Source organism: Mastacembelus armatus, chromosome 18, assembly GCF_900324485.2.
Source record: "Mastacembelus armatus chromosome 18, fMasArm1.2, whole genome shotgun sequence".
In the NCBI taxonomy this organism is placed as follows: domain Eukaryota; kingdom Metazoa; phylum Chordata; class Actinopteri; order Synbranchiformes; family Mastacembelidae; genus Mastacembelus; species Mastacembelus armatus.
In genome coordinates, this window is record NC_046650.1 from 12,460,838 (window position 1) to 12,486,023 (window position 25,186).

The 25,186-nt window shown below is 44.3% G+C and overlaps 1 protein-coding gene across 1 annotated transcript in view; it reads right to left on the minus strand.

The window, feature by feature from the left end:
• LOC113121467 (insulin receptor substrate 1-B) overlaps window positions 1–25,186 on the minus strand; it is a 38,432-nt gene that overhangs the window by 11,671 nt on the left and 1,575 nt on the right. Inside the window, exons 2-3 of the mRNA XM_026291993.1 lie at window positions 13,791–14,092; window positions 10,323–13,506 (exon numbers count right to left, since the gene is read on the minus strand). Coding sequence (XP_026147778.1) covers window positions 10,323–13,506; window positions 13,791–14,092 — 3,486 coding nt within the window. The remainder of the gene's footprint in view (window positions 1–10,322; window positions 13,507–13,790; window positions 14,093–25,186) is intronic.

Sequence of the window (25,186 nt, forward strand, 5' to 3'; positions counted from 1 at the left end):
TTTCACTTCTTACCTCATACTTGTTTGAACATACAGCTGCATGTCGGTTTCATGGTTATTGCCGTCATAAACTCGAAACCTTGTCAACAGGCATGACACCTACAAACACCTGCAGCCAAACAGCTTCTGGTTTTACTTTAAGGGAAGGTGAAAGGTGAGCGGTGGTGTCAGCATTCCTGCTTCGCCATAAGGTTCTTTATGGTCTTTACCGTCTTCTCCAAAAGGTCTTTAAAGAGGCTAAAGAGCCGATTCTGAAACTACAAAAGCCACTGATGCAGTTAATCATCCGTGGCTTGTTAATGTTAATGAACAGAAATTTCAAAACTCAGTCTGTTGTCTTGGAGCTGCATTAGTCAGAATAAATATGTGATACGAGCAGTTTTAAAAAATCTCATACAGAGAAAAACAAGCCTGGGGTTCATTAGCGTCTACAGCCAGATTGTTTTAGTACGACACTAAAGAAATACACACTGTTGATGATTTGAATCAACACTTTGGCTGATGATGTTGCTCCAGTCTTTTTAAAATAAGTTATGACCAGGATGCACAACTTTTATTACTTCAGCTTGTGTGCACATGTCTTTATATCTCTAATTAAAGGCACTAAAATTTAAAGTGTCGGGCATCTGGCTGCTCTACAGCTATGCAGGGATGCAGTTTAATGAAGCAAAGACATTAATGATATACTGATAATACCATAATAACAAAATTAATAATACGACAATAAAATAAAGGAGCAGTTCATAACAATATCTGGAGCGTTGGGTCAAACTGGCAACTTTGAGCTGAAGCTGAAACCCTCAGGATCAGGTTTAGTACTTTGTATTTCCCATATAAGACAAAGGATAAAAACACTTTTGAATTAAATAATCATGCAGCGTGTTATGATCTTTCTTAGCCAGCAGAAACAGTCGTCCAGTCTTAAAAATGGCTTAAGTTGGTGCAGTTCAGCAGTCTAGTCAGATCAAGGAGTGACCAGCAAAGCTAGGGTGGGGAAAAAAAGGGAGGGGCGGGGGACTGGATGGCAGCTCAACTGAGAATAACTTGACCCCCAGTGCTGGATTCTCACCCTGTTGTCACCGTCAGCACTTCAGCTGACCCCGAGATCAACTCTGACCTCCTCACATCCAAGTCCGGGCTCAGCACAGCAAAATACCCAACACACACACATACATGCAAATGTGTAGTGAAATCACACAAACAAACAGTAATGCAGCCAGACAGAAGTGCACACACAAACACACACAGGGTGTCCATGTGAGAAGTGGCTCGTTAGCAGACGGTAATCAGCTTAGTGCTCTCCAGTGCCCACCGGCACTAAGCTCTTTACAGACAAAGTGAGTTAGAGAAGCAGCAGCTGATCAATGCCATGGCCCCACATCCAAAGAGACACTGTCAGACACAGATCGTGGTGGAGACATGGGGAGAGACACTGTGGCGGTGTTGACATCAAGGCAATCACCTGAGATAGAGCAGATGTGTGTATGCAGGAGAGGGAAAAAAATTTATTCGACAGGAGGAGACAGATGGAGAAAAAAAAAAAAAAACAAGAGGCTGGGAAACAACCTCAGAGTGGGAAGAACGCAGAAAACTCAAGAGCTCAAATAAAGCAAAAAGAAGAGCTCAGTATGAGGAGGAGGGAGGGAGGGAGGGAGACAAAAAAGAAGGAGCGTGTGTGAAAGGAGGGAAACACTCCCTCCTCCTCGTCCTCCTGTGCACTCAGTAACCCCAGTATATTAGTGGGTGGCAGCTCCGTTCTTCTGGGCAGTGCCCGAGGCCCTCCGGCATACATCCCATACCAGAGTGCACAATCAGAGCTCTGTAACCGGGATCACGCTTGTACAGGGAACTGACATGCTGCCAAAAACCCATAGGCGTGTACATATACAGACAGAAACACACATGTACACACAGCAAAGGATGTCAATCTAAAAAACTCAAAGAAGGGCCCCAACTAACAAGTATTTATTGTCTGAGTGGTATTTATTCATGTCATTTCTGTACAAGACATAAAGAAGTCTATTATACTCTATAACAGACAAAACCCAAAATTATAAAATAGATTCAAGCAAGAAAACTTTACATTAGGAGCCTTGAAGCTTTGCTCTTTTGCTTATCTAAAAGCCCTAAAAGATCTGATCTAACTAAATCAAACCATATATATATAGAGCCTGATGGATGGCCTCGCTCCGCAGCGACCCTACAAGAGGTGCTTTCATTCATTCGTTCCGAGCACAAGCACGTCGTACAAAAACATGGCTCAAACGCCCGGCTGAAAGCTTCTTAATCTGTGGAACACGATTATGAGCCGGGAAAAAGAAAAGTTTTGTGTGGAAATAAAATAAAAAAAAGAGAGCAAACAAAAAGTCTACTGGGAAAAAGAGAAAAGACAGGAAGAGGAGTGGAAGAAAGAGTGCTCTGGAGTGGAGGAGGGAGGCATGGCGGGGCAGGAGGGCTTTGTTCAAAACAGAATGAGCAAAACAGTATCGACAAAAGAGACAGGAGGTGTGTGTGTGTGTGTGTGGGTGTGTGTGTGCGTGTGCGTGTGTGTGTGTGCGAGTTGTAGTCGTCATAGGCCAAAGCCAGGTCAGCGGAGGTAACTTTGGCCATTAGCCGATAGACTTCCGGCTGATCCCTGCTTCCTGAAAGGTGATTGGCCTGGATGATCTGTCTCAGCTTTTCCTATAAAGAGTGACACAGCCCAGAGTGGGTGCTTAATTTGAGGATTTGTTTGCGTGTGTGTGTGTGTGTGTGTGTGTAAAGCAAACAAATCGAGACTGTAAATGTAACAAAAGAGCTTTGAACCGAAAGGCAAGCACATACAGGTGAGGCCGATCAGATGCTTTTCTGTCACATCCAATGACAGGTTCAACAGTGATCATCCTCAAGGCTCACACACACACACACACACACACACACACACACACACACTCTCAGCCTGTCCAGCGGCGCCTCTTTGACTGACCAAGCTGCCAATACAATTCAGTCTCCTGCCGCTGCGCTTTGTATGAGTGTGTGTGTGTGTGTGTGTGTGTGTGTGTGCCAAATGCATGTGAATAAGGCACTAGTCAGTCAAAACATGACTAGAGTACTGAACCATTAGCTGAGGTTTTACTACCTAATTACCATTTGCTCGGCCGGGCAATCCACCAGAAATAAACACTCACACAAAAAGGAAAAAACAAAAACAAAAACAAAAAAAAAACGACTAAAGATCTCGTTGAAGAGTCCTTGAGGAAGCAGTTTAACTCGCGTGGACGAGTGGAAATTAAGGGCTCTAGAAATATTCAATATTTATAAAGTCTGAGGAGAGTGAAATATGTCTCATACACCTGAGACTGATCTTAAAAAGGAAAATGGACAGTCCCTAATAAGAAGTGCTTCTTTGATTGACAGTTTTCTTGGTGTTTGAGATGTGTGTAACTATAAGTAGTGTATCTTATTATGAAGGTTCACTCGTCTCCTCTGTGTTTAACTTGCACTGGGATACAGTGTGTGATTGGACGTCAATGGATCATTTTGGTGTGTGAATAAGGACGGATGTGTCTTTTGGGTTAAGGGCCAGAAATGAGATCCCACCCCCCCACTGGCGGTGTGGAATTACAGTCATAATATACGCAAACACACACATATACGTACACACACACACACACCCTGTCCTATCAGCTGATCTGCACCTCTGCAGGCTTCATGTGACAAGCACAAGAATGAAGCCACTCAGGTCGTGTCTCACCTCCCTCACCCTGACCTCGTGAATGTGCCGTCAAAGTCACGCACTCGCACGATTTTTCTGCAGCCATCAGCAAGATCACGCCAAGCAGAAAGATCCAAATGTGTGTGTGTGTGTGTTTAAAAAATGGCATGTGGGAGATAGTAGCATGGCCTGAGGTCTTTGAAAGATGAGAGAGTGAAAACAAAGCCAGACAGGTGATAACATGGTGGGAGAGAAGCAAAGAGAAGGAGTGAGGGGAGTGAAAGAGAGAGAAGAGGCGTGGGAGGTCACGAAAGAATGAACTTTCTTCATCAAGGTATCAAAAACATGGCGCACACCTCCCTGCACAGCCACAAGGTCCAACCCTCACTTTCTCCCTGTTTTATGGGAATATTCCTGTCAAAAGAAATAATATTTAGAATTTACCATTTAAGCTCTTGGTCCTGGAGGTATTTCACTTTACTATATTCCACTTTAATTAGACTATCCTCAGTGTTCAAACCTTTAGTGTCCATACACTTTCTTACACTCCCTCTTTTCTTCTCAGCCTCCACCAGCCCTCTCCCTTTCTGCTGCAGAAAAAGCCTCATCCATTCTCCGTGCTTCTTGGCGTGTCCAGCTTCAGTGTTTGAGAGTCAACAATGCTTCATGAAAAGGCCTTTTGATGTCTGTCGAAATGAGGCAAACAGTAATAAAATGAAAAGCAGTAATAGTGCTAGGACTGATGGTGCACATTACGCAAGAACACACAATCTGCAAAGTGAGAAAAAAAAAAAACAAAAAAAAAACTCCTTTCAAAAAGCATTGGAAGTGATCAGCTTCATGTTTTAAAGCTGGGCGAGGAAAATGGAGTTGGAAGATTCAGCAAGTGCTCGGAGATGACTTGCACGCGCGCACACACACACACACACACACAAAACAAACACAGTGGAGACTGAGCCTCCATTTATCCTGCAGAACCAAAAACCTTTCATTTTCTCTTCTTCTTTACACTGTGGTCAATGGAAGATTAGTTTGTGGTAGACAGGACCTCAGGCAACATCTGAAACAACACACACACACACACATGCACACACACAAGACCAAACACCACCATTAACTACTGTTTCTGTAAATGACACCATTTTATCCACTAATCGATAAGCTATCAAGAAGACACACTGCTGTTCTCTGCTGCTGCTGTTTGGATTTGTCAGGGCAGAGACGCCTCCATCAGCTGCAGAGAACAGCTGATTGTATTACCAAACATTAAGCTGCTTCTTCTTATGTCAGGAAACTGATATTCCCCGAAGACCCATCTGATTGATTTAGTGTTACAGGTGGAGGTGGTATCATCCATTGCTGAACGGCGTAAACTGATAGTTTCTGCCCAGTGTTGATATTGGATTAACAAAGCGATGAAAAAGTTAGCACAACATTTTCATGCAGATATGTGCAGGTAGATGAATCTGTAATGTGAAGACTGTAATGTCATTGTCATTTTATATATATGGCATCAGTCTGCTCTCCAGCACCTGTTTTCCAGCTGTCAGTCCTGATTTTTTAGCGGCTGTTATACTTTTAGCACACAGCTGAATGCCATGACATGATGGCGCCAGATGTGACTGCAAAGAGATTCGTGATGCCAGCGCAGGCTGGGTTTGTCCTCGATTCAGACACACAGGTTTTATGGAGACCCGGGCACGCAGTTGACAGCAGACCGAAGCAGAAAAATCCTGTAGTCGCAGGTTAAAGGCTGTTCTGTACTTCAAGAGATTTCTTCTGTAACAGGCCGCTGGCTGTTGCTGGCCCCCACTTTGTCACACTGGATGGTGATCAGTGGTGTGTGTGACAGCCTGATCATCTGTCACTGCATATGTTTGTTAGTGTTTAACTCGAACTACTCTTCTAGCCCTCAGTTTCGCCTAATTAAGCAGAGGCAAGGGCCTGTAATGAAAATGTAATGAGAGAAAACCCAAATCACATATATTACTAGAGCTGCATGTGGAAAGACACTTGCTTTTACTCCTTCTATTAAGAATTTGCAATCTGTAGACATTTGACGTATGGATGACATTCCCAGAGTTTTATTTTTGTGATCACAGTGTAAAGTCTGTGGGCTGAGCAGGAATACACAGCCGTCATCTTTGAGGCCATTTGCTATAATATATCCATGGAAAAAAAAACAGGGCTGACCTTCAAGTCCTCTAACATACACACATGTGGGACAAAGACACAGCCTTCAGGACCCAAACACTGGAAAGTTGTTGCTATGTGAGGCGCAGGTTTGATGGTTCCCTGAACAGACCACCCAAACAAAACACACTGGACTTCAGAGAACTAAATGTCCTTGTCTTGAAGGAAAAAAACATGGAAGAAAACAGGTCGTAGCTGCAGTTTTGGATTTCCTTCATTTTTGAGATATTAAAAAAAAAATCTAAATGTGTGGTGAAAATATTAGATAAACTCAGACATGAGGCTTTGTTGACTCAGAGAAGGAAATGAGCTCAGGCCTCTCTGCTCTTCTCCTCATGGGGAAAATCAGCTGTGCTGTAATTAGGCTAATGAAGGGAAGGTGAGTCTGCAATGCAGAGAAATCTGAGCAGATTTCCAGCTTAATATGGAGATAAGATGCAGGGATGTCTGTCCCACATTGCCCAGTTTTTCCATGTCCATAAGTCAATTACAAAAGAAGAAAGTCTGGGAGGCTAATTACTGGTTTTAAGCTGATATTCTAAAATATCAGCCTTTTATTTTATCCTCCACATGTTCGCTCCAGCTGTTTTGGCTCCATGTTGTTGTCTTTTGCCGCTGTGTGTCCCTGCGCTCTACAGAGCAGACGGGAGCTCGGTCTGCCTCCAGCCCCAAGCACAAACAAGGTTAAAAAAGCACAACAGCTAACAACCGAGTGCAAACACACTGTGCCCTGAGCCTCACCCTCTTCTGGGGTCATGTCCCGCCCACGTGCTCGTGTTTTACATAACACTACTAGTACTGTTCGGCTAACCTAGGGAAGCACCGGATTACACCCTGAGCAACAAGCCTGTCATCGCAGCTGCATGAGGAAAACTGTAGCGTAAAGATGACTGAATGCATGATCAGCGTTATTCTAAGAGTTTCATCATTTAATGATCAAATAAATCTGATGTAATAAATGAGCTTTTTTTGTCATTTCTATCTTTAGTAATAAAACTCTCCACTCCAACACTGCTAACATGAAGGTAAAAGGTAAAATTATTGTCCTAATTGTCTGCATGCAGTTTTCCTGTACAATCTTGGATTATTTCCAATGAGCTGACTTTCTGTTTTCCCTCCACATAAAGTGATTTAGATCATCTGGCTTCTTCTTTGTAATTTGTCTGATTGCAAAAGCAAAAATAAGACCCAAACTGCAAAGAAAACAGAACTTCCCTATAAAATTGTCAGTCCTTAAGGCCAAGAAAATACAACCATTCCTCTTTAGATAGATGAGGATTTTCATTACCAGCTCTCCTCCCAGAAAACCGCCCAACCTCTCAGATGGACAGAGATGGGAATGGGAGCAAAACGCTCGTCAAATGTCCTTGGCTGACAGAATCTGAATTTTGCTAGAAGGACTTGGTTGTGTGTGTGCAAGTGTGCGTGAGCTCCTGCTTGCTCCACTGACTGACTTTAAGTATGTTTACCTCTTCCTGGAACACATAACCTGAAACTTTGAGGAGGAGGGGATGTGGCAACCAGCTGCCAACTGGGCCAAGAAACGCACTAGTATTACCTATAAAACCACATGCTACTGGGAGGTGAAAACACAGTTTCTGATGTTGTTGTTTTATATTTCTGGTAGTTCTGTTTTTATTGCAATATTTACAGTTTGGATGTTTCTGCAGGACTTTTGGATCAGTAAGATCATTTTCCACTGGATTACCCAATCCTGTTTGATTACTTTACGAATAAACATTTCAAATCTTTTTTCCAGTAGATTTATATGACAACATAAATCACTGTGAAAATACACAATGACACACACCAAGATCCAGCACTACCTGAACTAAAACCACCTAATTACCAATCACCTCTTCACAGCCTCACGAAGGTAGATTGAGAAAGGAAGGTTGATATCATCGGAATTAACGTTTTGCCCTGAAAATCCTTTGCACTTTAAAAACCAATGTGCAGGTCTGTCTGGAAATGTACACACTATGGTCACTGCCTCTCACACTTTGGCTGAACTTGCCGCTCACAGAAAAGCAGACATGCTCACTTTTCCTCTATAAAGACACAGCATTTAAATGTGTGGCCCAAGGTGAAAATGCATGCACGCATCACATTTGCTGTAGCTGACTCGTTTTAAAAATACTCTCTTTATTTCCAAAAGACATTATTTGGAGTGAAATCGCCTTCCCTGCGTTCCCTCATTATCTAAACCCTGAGAGGTTATTTTTACACATTACATAATACTTAACCACTGTCCAATAGGTTTGTTTTTGGCACATGTCCCACTACTGATGTTCAATTTTAGCCCTTGGACATCTGTGCCAAGAGTGCGCACCCCTGGGACTTACACACTGTCTTTTCCTATACAAGCTGGTGCCTGTTGGGAAAAAAATATCCCTGTAATTACTGAATGCACACAAGATCCACGCAGACAAGATAATTAATCGTTTCTAAACGGATTTTCGTTTGTAGTAACGGGGAGTTGTCATGTAGCGTCTGTGTAGTTTTCGTTTTCATTTCTGTCTGTCTCCGTCACGCTTCGGTTGCTGTCTGCTCTGCAACAAAAATACAAAAATCTATTTTTAAGTGCCTCTGCAAGGATTTAATGGATGGAGTGAAACACAATGTGAAAAGGGAGGAGGCTGACAGGCTTAAAGACGAGAGGTTTTGGTGGAAAAAAAAAAAATCTTGAACAATAGTATGTGTAGTGAACAGAGGGGAGGGAAGGAATTTCAAAAATCCATCTGCCTAGATGTCAGATGAGGACGAAGAATAAGGGTGAAGACAAATAGTCAAACAGAAAAACGAAGATACAAAGACAACATAGAGTGACATAAGACAAGAATCTAGAAAGCAACATAGAAAAGACACAAATTAAAGACTGGAAGAGAAAATTGTTTCAGGAAAGCCCACTAGTCTTGGGGCTTGGCCCTGTAGAGGCCCGCCAGCCCACCACGGCAAAAACACTCGAACAAAAGGATCATTTATTGGAGGAGGAAAGAGGGGGAGGAGGAATGGCGGGATGAAAGGAGGGGGAACACTGTACAGAGGCATTTGAGAGCTGTGTGAGTGAAACACTGGCCCCATCTCAACATTCACAGCCAATGTGTAACATTCTCCCCCCCGCTACCCCCGCTGACGTTCTCAGCAGCCAGAGCCCATATGTTCCCACTGTGGTACCCTGCTAACCTTCCTATTTAAAATACAGCCAACAAGTCTGCTTCCTCCAGCATTTCCCTATAAAACACACACAACGACGTATGCAGGCTTTGTCAAATCCATGAAAACCAACTGTTGAGTCTAACACAAACTACAGCATAAGTCATGTGGAAGGTAGTGGCACTACATAAACAACAAGGCTTGTCTAGATGCATTCATCACAAGATCCCTGGTGTGGAAGGTTAAGTCACACTACTGAGTGTTTTTACTGATGCATAGAAATCTCCATCTAAATGCTGCTCTATCTGCTTAAAATGCAGGCGTCCTGTTTCCAAACAGGCTGATTTAGTGCAGACAGTAGCTCAAAGAGACTGTTTCTATGAGGAAACATCTCGGTGACCTACTTAAGGCATTGTTTAGTTGTGGTGGTATCCCGCAGCTAGAAAATTGCCATAAACAATAGTAAAAAATACACATACAATGAAAATTCATCATCTGCTCTTGCTGACTTCTCTTACCAACAAAAAAGTTGAACACAGTTATTGTATATTATATTACAGCAAGAGTTTTGCTGATTTTTAGAAAGTCCATGCATTCTAATGCATAATCATAGAACTGTTTCCATTTGAACCCATTCCTACTTTCCTTCACAATAACAAGAAACACTTTTCCCCCCTATTACTTTCCCCGCTCATGTCAGACTGGAGGATCTTATTTTGATAAGACAACAGAAAAACAGGGTCAGAGTTCAACTTTATTGAACTTGGAGTAGAACATGTCAATGGCAAGTATGAAGAGTTTCCTTTGTGAAAAGTAACACTGTGGTGAAATGTTTGCAAAAAAACAACGGCTCCATCAGAACAGACGGATTCTGCTGTTTGTTATATACATACAACACACGTATCCTGAATCTGCACCCACACACCAAAAGGTAAACCTGGACTGACAGTGATCAATCATCGTTTCCAAAACATGGATATTCATTGATATTCCAATAGGTTGTCTGGCCTTTAACTCCTTACATAATCACATCAGGCAAACGTGTGTGTGTGTTTAAAAGTACACCAAACCCAAGACAAGAAGATTTTGTCCCAAATTGTCAGAGCAGCCAATCTCTCATATTGTAGATACAGAAATTCATACAAACCTGGTCTACATTGTAATCTGGCGCCAGGTGAAGTTTGATTACAATTATAGATTGAAAGTCAGACTGCACACAGTTCAGTATTTTCTTTTCCACCAGAATAATGGGAGAGGGTAGAAAAAAAAAAGAGCTTACCCGTTCCCTCCTTGTTTCCATTCTGATGTGTCCGCAGCTCCTCTGATTTGTAGAAGTCAATGCTGGCATACGTGTTGAGGCTGGAGCTGCTGCTGCTGTTGCTGCTGCTGCCGACAGCTGCGCCCATTCCTCCGACCCCAGGACCCCCACCCAGCACAGAGAAGAGGCGAGAAGAAGCCTGGTTACTTGAGGGTCCATCTAGGCCCAAATGAGGGCTTTCTTTGTTGGCCAAGTCCAGGTCAATATAGTTGAGGCCTTGCTCTGCAGATGAAGTCTGAGTGTTTGGAGGAAGGGATTGCTGTCCAGGAGGGGGGAATTGAGTAGGGGTATCAGTCACAGCACCATTCCCCCACAGCATGCTTTCAAAGCCCAGCCGACGCGCCACTGCTTGGGTGTGTTCTGGAAAGAGGGAGGCAGTGGAAGAGGAGGAAGTAGAGGTCGAGGTGGGGAGAGAGGGTGAAGCAAGGAAGGTTTCTGAGCAATGCCGTCTGCGTCCTTGAGGGTCAGCCCGGATAACTTTAGCTCCGTGGTCTAGGTTGAGTCCTGTTTTGGCTAGGGGGAAATCTAGGCCTCGTGATAACACTGGAACAGTCCTGGTAGGGGAAGGGTCTTTGGGGGAGACACTGGATGGCGACCTAGGGACAGTGTTGCTATTCATGCTGAAGGCCATCTCTGTGTAGTCTCCACAGGATGTAGGGGACTCAGGCTCAGTTACTGATGGAATACTTTCTCTGCTTTTCCTAAGTGGGGCTTCAGCCACTTCTGGCACCTCTTCACGAGGACTGGTAATATCGTCATCACAGGCTTTGGGTGCATGAGCAAGAGTTGGAGGTGTGGGAGGGGTGTGAAAAGAGGGGAAAACTAGTGAGGTAAGAGAGAGGGGTGAAGGTGACGGAGAAGGCCCCAGGTCCATGTTGACGTACTCAGAGGCAGTTGGGGGAGTGATGGGGGCAGAGGGGCTACGAGAGATAGGGAGAAAGCTTCCTAAGCAGGAAGTTGGCCTGTGTTGAGGATGATGATTGCTTGAGCCATAAGGCAGTGATATGCCATGCCTCAGACCTCTGCCACGCCCTCCTCCAACACCAGTCTGGCTGTACTTCTCTCCCTTAAACTCAATGCTTACATACTCTCCAGGGCTCTTAGGCTCTGGTGGTAGGGGGTTTTCACGGACCCTAGGAAGGGTGTTAGCCTTTGATACATCAACAAACAGGCTCACTGGTCTGCTTTTAGTATGGCTACCCTGCTTAGACAGCCTCCCAGAGCCATGTCTCTGCTGGAGCTTATTACCATCTCTAGACTGCGTTACCCCAGCCATGGAGCTCACTGCCTGGGTAGCTCGGTCCTCGCTCTCCCCAAGGCTCTCGCTGCTTGCTGAGCTGGATGAGTATGAAGATGAAGAGAGTGACAGGTGGCATCCAGCCGCTGAATTGCCTGCTACTGGCTGCTCCTGGTGAGCTACCATGGTCCTACCTCCACCCATTCCCCTATTACAACCCCCATTGGGCCTTCTGGCTCGTCCGAGCCCATCATCAAAGTGTCCGGCAGAGGGGTTATGTTTGTATGACCGTGGAAGGGAATAGTAAGAATACACCATCTTGGGGGCTTGGTGTTGAGAGCTGGTGTCCAAATGACCAGTGTGCTCAAGAGGTGAGGGGCTACCATTTACAGAACGTGTACTGATTGGAGACATGTTCATATAGTCACTGCCTGCCCTGCTGTCTGCACTGCCACTGCCCACCCAAGCACCTCCAGAGAGGCCTCCACGCTGGTCAGGGGAACAGCTGCTATTGGGGGACATTATCATATAGCCATCAGAAGTTGGTGGATGGATCTGCTGTGGAGGGGAGACGCTGCTGTTAGGGGTCATGGCCATGTAATCATCAGCAGGTTTGGAATCTGAGTCAGGGACAGCAACAGCCAATGATTGGGACAGGGACACTGGAGGTTGAGTGACACCAGGGAGCATGGACATATACCCATTGTCCACACCTAAATCTACATTGCCACCTGCTCTGCCACCCCCTTCACCTTTAAACTCCCCTGCCACATCTAAGTACCCCCCTCCTCCTCCTGCTGACCCAGCACTCATTACAGATTCCCTCTGTATGGATGAAGAGGGAGATGTAAAAGATTCACGGCTGGTGCTTCTTGACATAATAGCATAATCAGCTGATTCTTCATCTGCAGGCTCCTCGGCTCTTTGCTGACGTGGAGCCAGCCTTTCAAGGGCCATAGGTGGTAAGGAAGCTCTTTTACTCAGCAGTCTACGTTCAGCTTCACATTCACGGCTGGAGGAACGGCGCAACACTCTTCTGGTCTGGGGCTGGGAGGCACAGACTGGTGTTCCTGGTGCTGGAATGGAGTTGGATGTCAAACTTCCTTGATTACTGCTGCCACCACCACGTTGACTCATCAGGATATAGTTGGTACCCTCTTCACCAAGAGACTGGCTGCCAGCACTATCAACCGAGCTCCCCGGAAGGCTTGGGGTGGGGAGGAGCGTGTGATCCCCAGGACTAGAACCATACTCATCTGATGAGCCATAGTCACTGGGTGAGCCTGAGACAGAGGTACGATGGGAGGGGACATGGCTGTATGCACCAGACCCAGGACCAGCACCTGTAGAAGATGTAACACCTCCAAACTCAGAGCCATGCCCAGAACTAGATGAGAGGCTTGGGGCTGAGGTGGGAGCTGGGGTAGAGATAGAGCGCATAAGCCCGAGAGGGGTTTTAGCAGCTGACGTGGGGACTGAGCGGACTGACTTTGAACTGAGAATTGGGGTGGTGGAGCAGGAGCCATTGGTGGATGGGCTGGAGCTTGGCCCTTGGAGCTGTGCAGTAACTGCTATCCCATCCTCTACCTTCCCCCCATCACTAGCAGTGCGAGACCTTGGGAAGCTATGCCGAGGGGTGGGAGAAGCATTGGCACTGTTGCCCCCTAGTCCACTGTTAGCTCCCCCAGGAGGCTCAGTTCTTGGCCGGCGAGTGAAGCCTACCTGGCTAGGGGGAGGATTTTGGTGGTGACGGCGTGAGGGAACACTGATGGGGTTAGAAGCGGTAGCACCTCCCCCGGGGCCAGAGCTGGACTGAGATTTGCTACGCTGGCGGAACTCCTCGCTCAGTGCCTTCATGGCCTCTAGCAGGGTCTCATGCATGTTCTGGGCCACCACCGAATCATCCACCTACAATGTGATACAAACACCTTTTAACAAAGTAAACTCTAATTCTCGGAGGTTCAACACAGTCAGGACAGTTCAAACACTGATTAGTCTTTATATCTATATATCTGTTTTATATCTTTAATTTGTATAAATGCTTTGTCTGAGAAAGGCTTGAAAATCCTGAATTAGACCAGAACGCAGTTTTACATAAACACTAACTGTAATTTTGGGTAAGTACAGTTTCTATATTTGGGGCTGGAGAGTGAAACTTTTAACATAAAGGAGACTACATATTAATGGCTCACCTGCATCCAGAACTCGCCTGGACCTGTCACAGCAGAGCGTCCCACCTCGACGAAGAAAAAGTTTTCTGAATGGCCACAGCGTCGGACGTTCATCAGCTGCAGCACCACAGCAGCAGCATCTGAGTTGAGCTTCACAAAGTTGACGGTCTTGTCAGTCAAGCAAAGGCGGTAGATGCCCACCAAGTTCTTGGCCTGACCCAGGCCTTTGGGCCACACCTTTACCTGCCACACCTCTTTAAAAGCCGGCCCAGGATTGGGCACTCCATATTCCCCTGCAGCCCCACCATCAGTGGGGTTCTTACCTTCAGGGAAAGAAAAGAGATAGGAGATTAAAAGGTTTTTTGAGAGGAAAAATAAATAATTGATCCAACAAAGCACTGACATGACTTTAATGGATCTGTAAACCAAGGGCATACCAGGTGAAACCACCACTATTTACCTGTTAGTGGAGGGCAAGGTGCCTTTGTTATGAAAGCTGTGGTAAAATGGAGCCTTTCACAGATTTTTAAACTAGATCTGAATTCAAACACAGCATGCAGCAGCTTGTGAGACCAGGTCACTGGGGTCTCATTTGTCAGCTGCACACAGACACCCGGACACCCACACACCTGCACACATACCAGCATGGAAAAAAAAAAAACAGCTGAAGCACTACACAAGAATGATGACTATGAAAATAAAGCAAAAGTGAACCACCTTGGAAATTGCTTAACAAGTGAATCCTCTAAACCAAGGAGCAAACATTCAGTGAGTTCATCAAATGACATTTTCTGGAACTGCTTTACTGACAGACTTTGCAAACTTTTCAAACTAATAAATTCTAGTGTCTTTCTGAAGGAGTACATGCAGTCCATTCAACCTCTGTGTTAAATGTTCCACATTCACACAGTAGGGAATTACTGAGGCGGGGAAACAGCAGAAAAAGCTCTTGGTGAGATCTGATCCTGTGCTGCTAGGGGCCTTACAAAGGCAGGGGACTTACTTAAGCACTTAACAATATTTGGCTGCTTGTTTGCTGTTTTAAGTCACTGTTTTGTTCACAGATCTGAAGCAGGAAATGTGCCTATTACCCCAGAAAATGACCTTAATTCTATCATGCTGTGCGATTCGGCAGCTATTGAAACTGCCTCTGAATGTATCGCTGATTTACTTCTAACTAAACACAAGGGATCACACATCTGTTGTGTGAAAATCCCAGGATTATAGGAATCAACTGTGACTCATGTGTAGTTGAGATTCTTATACTTCTTTAAGGCAACACCCTAAACATGACCCTATTCCTACCACATTCCTTCATCTTCTCTGTCAAAATGCCAGATTTAATATGTTTCAGCATGACAACTCCCGATCTACGCAATCAATCAGCTCGATGACAAGACTGAAGCAACAAACCTCAATGAAGAGGTTCCCCTCTTCCCTTCCTGAGAACAGGATGTTCTCATGACAGTGATGAACTTGAGCACCTGTCTTATTAGGCCGAGCACAAGTCAGTGAAAGATCATATTTTCACAAAGCTTGTGTAGCGATGATATGGGCCGAACCAGACTAGTCGGACTAATGCACCCCGATCAAATCCTTTTAAATGAAAATATATTAAAACAAATATATGCTTGCATGTCTGCATGTGCTTGTTCTTCCTTTCCCGTGCCTCTGCTACCAATCACACAATAACAACCACATGTAGACAAGAAGCCTCAACATGCACAGTGAACTCCATATTAACTGCACTTGTGTTATGTCAAACATTTGCCAGATCCTCTACCCAAAACATTTTTACTTGTGACTGCAAGAGAAGGAGAAGTCACGTGTCTTACTGAGTCCTCCTCCAGTTTGCTCCCCTAAAATCTGAGGATCCTTCACAGCTTGAAAGGGACTTAGAATAGATGTTTTTGTTAAAAGCCATGGAGGCTGCGGCTTGGTGGCTGTGTGTGTGCAGGCACTCCCCCAACATTAGATGACTCAGTCAAAGCAATGCATGGCTGTTTCATGTTCTGTGTTTCTGTGTGTGTGTGAAGCCCTGTTTTCCTCCTCAATTTAGATTTACACAGGAAGGGGTGGTTTAGGGATTTTTCAGCAGAGACCAAGAGAATGAGGGACTACAGGAGATTGCAAAGCGATATCAAAGTCACTAAGGCGGGAAATGAGGGGACTTTAAAAATATCTTTTAAGGAGGAAAGTTTATTCTGGGATTGTCTGGATTAAAAAAAAAATCTAATTACAAGCTCAATTTATCTAAAATTAAACTTCTTGCTTCTTGGGATTGCCTCTGATTGTAGTGCAGCATATTCCTTGAAGAGTATCTTTCTCTTTTCAAGAGCGCATTTGACATGTTTTGAGCAGAGCACAAGTGTGTTGTTTGTTTTGAGTACAGTGCAGCCTTAAACCTCAGCTGTGTCCTCAACGGCACTTACACACAAACACCCTTGATCTCAGGGCCACTCCGGCTGCACGTGCTTATCGACTCCCAAAGGCTAAAAACCTTAAAGAGGTTATGCCAGATTCCCACAAGAGCGCAGGCTGATTAAAGCCTATCAAACATCACAGAGCTTTCGTCATGATCCTGGGGTTGATTTTAGAGATTGTCCCCAGCTTGCCCCTCAGACACCTTTACAGCAGTGTGATGTTCAGCTGTGATGGATGTTAAAGTGGTACTAGTATTTTTTTTAATTCCACATAAAAAGGTTATCAGTTGGTCAACTCCTGTGCAGCACACCAACACCCCTATACAGCATAATGAACCCTCAGAAAACATGCACACAAAATGGCCCTCACCAGGAGGTGACTCTAAGGTCTAAAGCCGGATGCACATGAAAGCGTTGTACACCTGGAGGTAATGAAGCATCCGTGCTCGGCTTGCTGGTTGAATAAGGGCGACGCGAATGGAACAACATCCAGCCAACCTTGATTGAACCCTGGGTCAAAGAGTTCTTAGGTGGGTGAATTTATTTTAAAGTTTCAATATAGTATTACCCTTTTTTTAGCAAAGTGTAAACAACTTACACTGGCTTATTCACGCAACAGCTGTTTACTTCGCTTTCGCCACGACCACACATGAAACTTATATGCGGCTGGAGAACGGTAACCTACGCGGGCAACACTGCCGTCTATTCATGGCGGTGTATTCGCTGTGCTCGAGCTGCCTCCCTCGGGATCGCAGACTGTACATAAAGAGGCAATAATCTAACCCAATTTTCGGGCGATTTTAAATAGGAGCTGCCTTATTGGTGTTGAGGTGGCGCTGTGTCTGCATTATTGCCTTTGTGTATACATGTGTGTATGTTTGGGGGCTGTGCAGGGAGGTTGCCTGCTGGGATATTGACAGCCCCCCCCCCCCCCACACCTCCCGAGTGACAGGCTGATTACTGTTATGGTTATCACACAAATCCTAAGGAAGTAGGTCTTGCCTGTGGATTGTAACAGCTTGCCCATGGCATAAACAGGGTAGGGAGCTATTATTGGTTTCTTAACACTGAGTTTTAAATTTTTAAAGGCCCAAACTGCACAACAACACAAAGGTCTAGTGTCTCCGCATTGCCGTGTATCAGTTACATAATCAATTTCTGTAGAAAACTTTTCAGATTTACTCAGAAACAAAACTTTAAAATTTATAGCAAGGTCATAATAAAATCCCTCTTCTTAGTTAGCTAATGCACCCTGTAAATCATGGAAAACTACTCTGGCATTGAACCGTCTGGCTCTCGCTAGGTTCTGTTTCAAGTTTCTGACCTCATTGCCCTAGCACGCTGTGCTGTGCCATAATACCGCAAAACACTGCACACAAACGTCTGAAAGCTAAACCCCATTTTCTACCCCCATCTCAGCTACTGTGCCCCTCTACCACCCCTACTGTCATACCATGTTACCAGTGCGAATAGATAGGAGACAGCTGTGGACTTTGCCCTAACATGTATCTGAGAGAGAAAGAGTGTGAGCCACCCAGAAAAGACAACAGTTGTTCTAATCTCTGGCTGCCATGTGTGCCCATTTTACTCTTTTTCAACTCCACCACTTCCTATCTCTTCATCCACCACTACCATGTGTAATCCCCGCATTTGGGCCCACACTCTGGGACACTGTGCTTCCCCTGCACCAGCATTTGCTTAAGGTTAATTTCACATGTGGTTTGTGTTAGCCAGAAGAATACACACACACACACACACACACAAGCATATGAAATTATCTGTGATGCACACTAGGTTTGCTGTCCCTTTATAAGACATGCAAAAAAAAATGAAACTGAAAAACAACAAACTGGATTTAGCTGAGTCAGACTTACCTGTAATCTGAACAACACTATGCACTGCTGTTATATTCCAGCATCGTTTTATAAGGTTTAACATCTAAAATACCTTAACTTACACAGAATTTGGAAAAAACTGACACACTTATACAAATTTTCCAAAGTGGATAAATTGGACTGCCAGGCATGTGGCCTCTCCAAGTTTCTTTTTTTAACAGTTAAATATTCATATATTTATTATAAATTTTAAATCAAATATACAATAAAAAAAACTAAAAGCACTGGATTAAGGGGAAGATTAAGGTTTAAATATATAGAAGATGTTTGGAAATTCTACATATTCTTCAGAAGAGGAAGCATTTGCTCCTTATAAATACTTTACTGATGCATGTATATATAATCATGCTTAAAAGCACATGTGGCGAGATATGGTTAAAGTCTAAAGTACTGTAAATGCATTTGTAAGAGATGTCCAAAGTAAACAGGAGACACTCCAACTCTCCAACACCCTGTATACATTACTATGAGCCAAGATCTGGAGAACAAAACATTTTATCCCACTCACACCTAATTTTGCTCCAGAATTCCTGGACTCGCTTCATCCCCAACAACAATGTATAAGGTTTCTTCTGTATTTTTATCCATGTGTTTTTAACATTAGCTGCATAGACTGAAATAGGCCATATTCCTCTTATGTGCAGACCCTGGTGTTACAGTACATCCAATCAATGTGCTGTCTTGTATTGCATCCCTCAGAGGAACAGTATCCCAGGTAATGAGGAAGGTTTTCCACTAATTTCTCCCCACGTTTCTTCATGTGTCTGTGTAAGGATGATAAATCCCAACTCCTGAACTTCCTGACCCCCACTGCGAGCACCATAATGGGTTAGTATCAACCAACAACAATCAATACAGTCCACTATAAAAGGTTACTTTGCATTTATGGCCCCACGGCTCTGTCATGTTCAACATAAGGGCGCTCATTGACTAAATGGATCCTGTTGCCTCTGGCCTTTCTTTGCTGTCGATCAAATCCAAGCACTTAATTGACAGGCTGTTTCCGGCGTGAGCCGACCCTGACGCACAGTCACAGACAGGGAGCAGAGTGTTTAAGGCCATTTCTGACTTGTGCCCACTATGTTTTTCTGTAACTGTGATCCAAGGAGCTGCTGCATCAAAACAAGCCAGTACTGGCCATCTTGTCGTGTTAAATGAAATTACAGAGTGTTAATGTGCACAAACTACTTACGCAGAGGAAATACCCTGTGGCCGCTCACCACTCTTCAGCCTGGACTGAAGACCTAATAGAGTGCTACAGGGTTCGGAGCTCTGCTCCAGAAAGCTAAGCAGAAAAGAAGGATGCAGCAGCTCAGAAAAATCCCTGTAGATTATCAGGAACCTGTAAAGGGAGCATCCACTGTGGTGTGGCCTCTTCTTTGACTTTATTAGAGCACAGGCTCCACTGTGCCATCAGCGACTAACCCTTGAGACAATAATTACTGCCTAATTAGGGACATGAGCAGTGCTTAAGCACGGCTTAACATTTAATAGGCCGGCTTGGCGGGGTCACTGGTAAGATCCAGATCTCATCAGCCAGAACTCACCATGAAGGACAGTTCACTCAAAACAACACTTTACCCTCAACCTGCACTGCGTTTGTTTGAGGGTGCTTGAAGTGTCCGAAATTACACCCCGATAATACGCAGAGCAAGAGCAGGACCCGTTCACACCGAGGTCTGTGGATTAGCATGAATAACCATATCATTACACGTGGAAACACATGTTGCTCATCTGTATTTCAAATGTCTTTTTTTTTTTCCCCAGAGGTCTGAACATAAAACGCTGTTCATCTTTTCCCTGATATTACCTCATATTACCTACATATAAAACCTCATTTATTTACCTAACAGCAATATCTTAACTGTGTTTTTTTTTGTTTTTTTTTTTAAAGTTTCCAATAAACTTTCATTAACTTCACGAAATATTTAAATGAAAAGTTCCTGCAGCTACTCCCTGACGACACCAGTTTACACTTGTTTTGCTGGCAGAGCTGTTTCTCTGATGAGCATGGAGCCTCCCATATTAACACATACACTCTTCCTATGTGCTCCAGTATGCGGGCAGTAATTTGGAACTTGTAGTTTTTTTTTCTTTTATTGCAGTGAAGACTTGTCTTTGAAGTGGATGATTTAACGGGCTGTGTTTACGCAAGAGACGCTGAGCTGCACTCATGAGTATTTTTTCAGATTTGTCATTTTGGAAACCATGATTTCTGGCAACTTTCGTGGGACACTCATCCCATCTGTTAGTGTAATTTCTGCCTGAGTGGTGAACGTTTTAAGTAAACTCTATCAAACTAAAAGGCTAAACTGACATTTTGTCAGTAAAACTGATTTTAAACACATTACATGGTCTTCTATAAAGTGCACAGAGAACCCCTTCATTAGACCTCTGCTTTTTACCATCAGGTTCAGGCTTTTTGGGATAAAGTCCCATTTTCAGGCAGCCCAGAAGTGGGAGCTGCCATAACTGAGGTTGAACTGTGACAAATTCTAGTCCATCAGAAGAAACGTAATTATTTTATTTTAACATGAATGGCCCATTTAAAATAAGCATTCAAAGCTAGCACTTATTTTCATAACCTGATTATTGTTTTTGCTGATCGGTCTCTAAAATTGGGAAATATGTTAAACACAAGAGCCTGAAATTACGTCTTCAATTTGCTGGTTTGGTCTGACCACCAGTCCAAAACTAACAGATATTCAATTTACTGATATAAAACAGATAAAGGCAGGAAATCCTCACATTTAACAAGCTTAAACCAGACAATATTTGGCATTTTTCCATAAAAAACAACTTGATTGATGATTAACAGACACCCAGTAGTGTTGGAGATTGATTTTCTCAGTTAATTAATGGATAGTCTCAGCACTACACCATAAGTGTCAGACTTTATCTGATTCTGGGTCATGTTTTATTTTGATACTGTAAACCCAGCCTATCTGTATGAATCTGTGTGTTTGCAGACAGTGTCTCTCTCTCTCTCTTGTTTAGTGGCACTGGCTCCAAAGTTTAACTCTGCCATATTGTTTTATTGAGGTCAGCAACAATTCCTGAGGTGGTGCCGGAGCTGTGGTACAGTTTTCCTGGCAGACGACGACTGTGGGCCGCACCTCCCCCTGTTCGGTCGAGGTTAAGCCTTTACACACTCCACTGACTCTTAATAGTTGAGGAAATAGCTGCCCTCAAGCCTGATACTGTATGCCCGAAAGTGTCTTACTGGACTCAGCTGAATAAATAACTAGGATCCTAATATCATCCTGCACGGCAGCTGGCTCGTGTTTGTGTAGGCTAATTACTGCTGGCTCGAGTGGAGCTGAGGCTGTGCGATCCCGGATTGTTCCTGGGCGGCTTTAGGCTCGTTTCACAGCCCAGTATGGAGGCAGCTGCTCTATATGGCAGCATGGACCTCCCCTGTTTTGACTGTGCTCCTACTCTGCATGCTGCTCACTATTCTGCAGGTAGAGAAAACACGCTCAAAACTTTGCCTGCGTCCACATTACATGCTGAAGTTTATTTCCGATGTGCGACTCTGCGACCACAGCCACAACAATCAGGTCAGAATTCATGTGTTGTTTTTTTTTTTTTTTAAGTCTCACTCCTCTGCACATGTGTCTGTCATCATTCAGTGGCTGTCCCTCACAGACCGGTGAAAATAAACATGGAAGGAAGTCACAACAGTGACAGGGGGGTCTGTGAAGACTTTTAAAATCTGTTTATAGAGAAGCTTCTGATCAAACCATACTGGAACGGGTCAGAACCGAGCAGGTTCTGAGGGACTTTGTCACACATTGATGCTGTTGTTATTCTTGTACACATGCAACTCACAACTCAGTTTTAAATCTGCACATGCATGTCAGTCTGGGACACCAGATCCATGTCACGTACAAACATGAATGTGAACCAACAGAAAAAGCACTAAGCCTGTAATGTGAATATAATCTTTGACTCCATCTCCAGCTGACGCCTCTGCAGCAACTGGGGGAGCGGATGTGATGCGATATGAGCAGCTATACAGGTATCAAATGGAGGGAGTGGTCTACTGGAAACTATGTGAGAGTGACAGCGCAGCATCTTTTGGCTCTGTGTCCCCCCTGTTCTCACACAGCAGGCTGTGAATTCTTGCGTCTCCCCACTGGGATGTAGGCTTTACTGTAGCGGCAGCAGTGGAGTAGTGACAGTGTGTGTGAAAAGTCCACAGGGGGTGTGGAGGCTCAGTCACCATACTGACGCTGAACACATGAAACTGTGTATGAGCTGCACATACCAGAGGAGGGTTATTACAGGCAGGAATCCTGACTGTGTGTGTGTGTGGGTGTGTGTGTGTGCACGTGTTAAGGATTTTTTTTCCCAAATGCAAGTTTAGGCAGTAATTGGCCCCGACCCTACAACTCCTCACACAAAACTCCCCCTGTACACGCCTGGATTGGGTGTGTTTGTGTGGCCTCTGCTCTTTTTGCTTCAACAGAACCTGTGCATGAGCTGCAGCGCATGTACCGCAGGAAAACGCCTACCAGCGAGTTTACACAGCAGCCAGCCGCAGACCTTTGTCACTGTCAGTGACGGTGATTTACAGGAGAAACACAACACTCACAGCAACAAAGGAGGGAGATGAGAAGCCGTCAGTGCAGCGCGGTGCTGCACACCGGACCTGTAACTCGACACGCAACTCACGACGGGGACGGCTCGATGCCGGTGGACACAGGTGGCTGTCTGGCCTCCATGGAAGACTGAGGCCACTCACCTTCTGGGCGGCAGCCTCTAAAAGCAGGATTTCTCTGCATCTGACATTTGTACACAAGCACTTAGTGTTGGAAGATTAGAATATTTGCACTTTGGAAATATTTGAATGGATTGAACATAAGCACAAGTTTACCCAGAAAAGGTCATAAAGTCAGTTTCTCACAGCTCCTACAGTTTGCATGTTTCCCTCCTACATCTGTCTATTCGCAGAAACTTGTCAAATACTTGAGAAGACTGGGCTCGTCCACAGACACAAACACACAGCCACAGTTGTGTTGAAGCAACAGGCAAAGCCACGATGTTGACACCAACTCCAAATCTGCAGGGCTACGCTGGATTCCTCTAATGCACCTACTGGCAGCCTGCAGCTTTCTTCAGCTTATGAATCTGCCAAATCTGTCTCACACTTAAAACGTGTCACTCTCAGTGGGTCCAAATGAAAACTGGAATATTAAATTCGTCAGGATCAGCGAGGGCCGACCTCATTCTCTCCCCTCAGGTGGTTTATTTCCCTAACATCTCTAATCTTTACATAACAGAGCAGCAGGTCACGTTTGAGAAGCACCTTGAACTCGTTCGCGAGGATTGCGTCATGTGTCCCTTGTGGTCTGTCTGGTCTCTCACAGCTCTGTGTGTGTATGTGTGTGTGTGTGTATGTGTGTGTGTGTGAGGGGCCTGAACAGGTGATCTGAAGTCGCTGTACTCACCACAATCGCTCCAGCAGCTGTGTTTACACACCGTCTGAGAGTCACCATTTGAGAAAAATCTCCATGGGTCTTTTTTTTCTTTTAGAGGGCGGGATAGTTGAGGCCATTTGAAAATGAAGAAATGTTGGACAAATCCACCTCAGGAGGAGCTGAGCTGCTTACTCATTACTAATCAATCAGGAAATAAATATTATGATTTCAATGAATGAATCACAGCTGAGTGATCAGGTGCAAACGTGCATTTCTCTGAAGCTTTTGAAGACATTTCTCTGAAGCTTTCGGGGACATTTCTCTAAAGCTTTTGAAGACGTTTCTCTTAAGCTTTTGAAGACATTTCTCTGAAGCTTTCGGGGACATTTCTCTGAAGCTTTTGAAGACATTTCTCTGAAGCTTTCGGGGACATTTCTCTAAAGCTTTTGAAGACGTTTCTCTTAAGCTTTTGAAGACATTTCTCTGAAGCTTTCGGGGACATTTCTCTGAAGCTTTTGAAGACATTTCTCTGAAGCTTTCGGGGACATTTCTCTAAAGCTTTTGAAGACATTTCTCTGAAGCTTTCGGGGACATTTCTCTGAAGCTTTTGAAGACATTTCTCTGAAGCTTTCGGGGACATTTCTCTAAAGCTTTTGAAGACGTTTCTCTTAAGCTTTTGAAGACATTTCTCTGAAGCTTTCGGGGACATTTCTCTGAAGCTTTTGAAGACATTTCTCTGAAGCTTTCAGGGACATTTCTCTGAAGCTTTTGAAGACATTTCTCTGAAGCTTTCGGGGACATTTCTCTGAAGCTTTTGAAGACATTTCTCTAAAGTTTTGGGAGACATTAAAGCTTTTGGGGACATTTCTCTAAAGTTTTGGGGGACATTTCTCTTAAGCTTTTGGGGACATTTCTCTTAAGTTTTGGGGGACATTTCTCTTAAGCTTTTGGGGACATTTCTCTTAAGTTTTGGGGGACATTTCTCTGAAGCTTTTGAAGACATTTCTCTAAAGTTTTGGGAGACATTAAGGCTTTTGGGGACATTTCTCTAAAGCTTTGGGGGACATTTCTCTTAAGCTTTTGGGGACATTTCTCTTAAGTTTTGGGGGACATTTCTCTGAAGCTTTTGGGGACATTAAAGCTTTTGGGGCCATTTCTCTTAAGTTTTTGGGGACATTTCTCTGAAGCTTTTGGGGACATTTCTCTAAAGGTTTGGGGGACATTAAAGCTTTTGGGGACATTTCTCTAAAGTTTTGGGAGACATTAAAGCGTTTGGGGACATTTCTCTAAAGTTTTGGGGGACATTTCCCTTAAGCTTTTGGGGACATTAAAGCTTTTGGGGCCATTTCTCTTAAGTTTTTGGGGACATTTCTCTGAAGCTTTTGAAGACATTTCTCTGAAGCTTTCTGGGACATTTCTCTGAAGCTTTCTCGGACATTTCTCTGAAGCTTTCTCGGACATTTCTCTGAAGCTTTCTGGGACATTTCTCTGAAGCTTTCTCGGACATTTCTCTGAAGCTGTCTCGGACATTTCTCTGAAGCTTTCTGGGACATTTCTCTGAAGCTTTCTGGGACATTTCTCTGAAGCTTTCTCGGACATTTCTCTGAAGCTTTCTCGGACATTTCTCTGAAGCTTTCGGGGACATTTCTCTGAAGCTTTCTCGGACATTTCTCTGA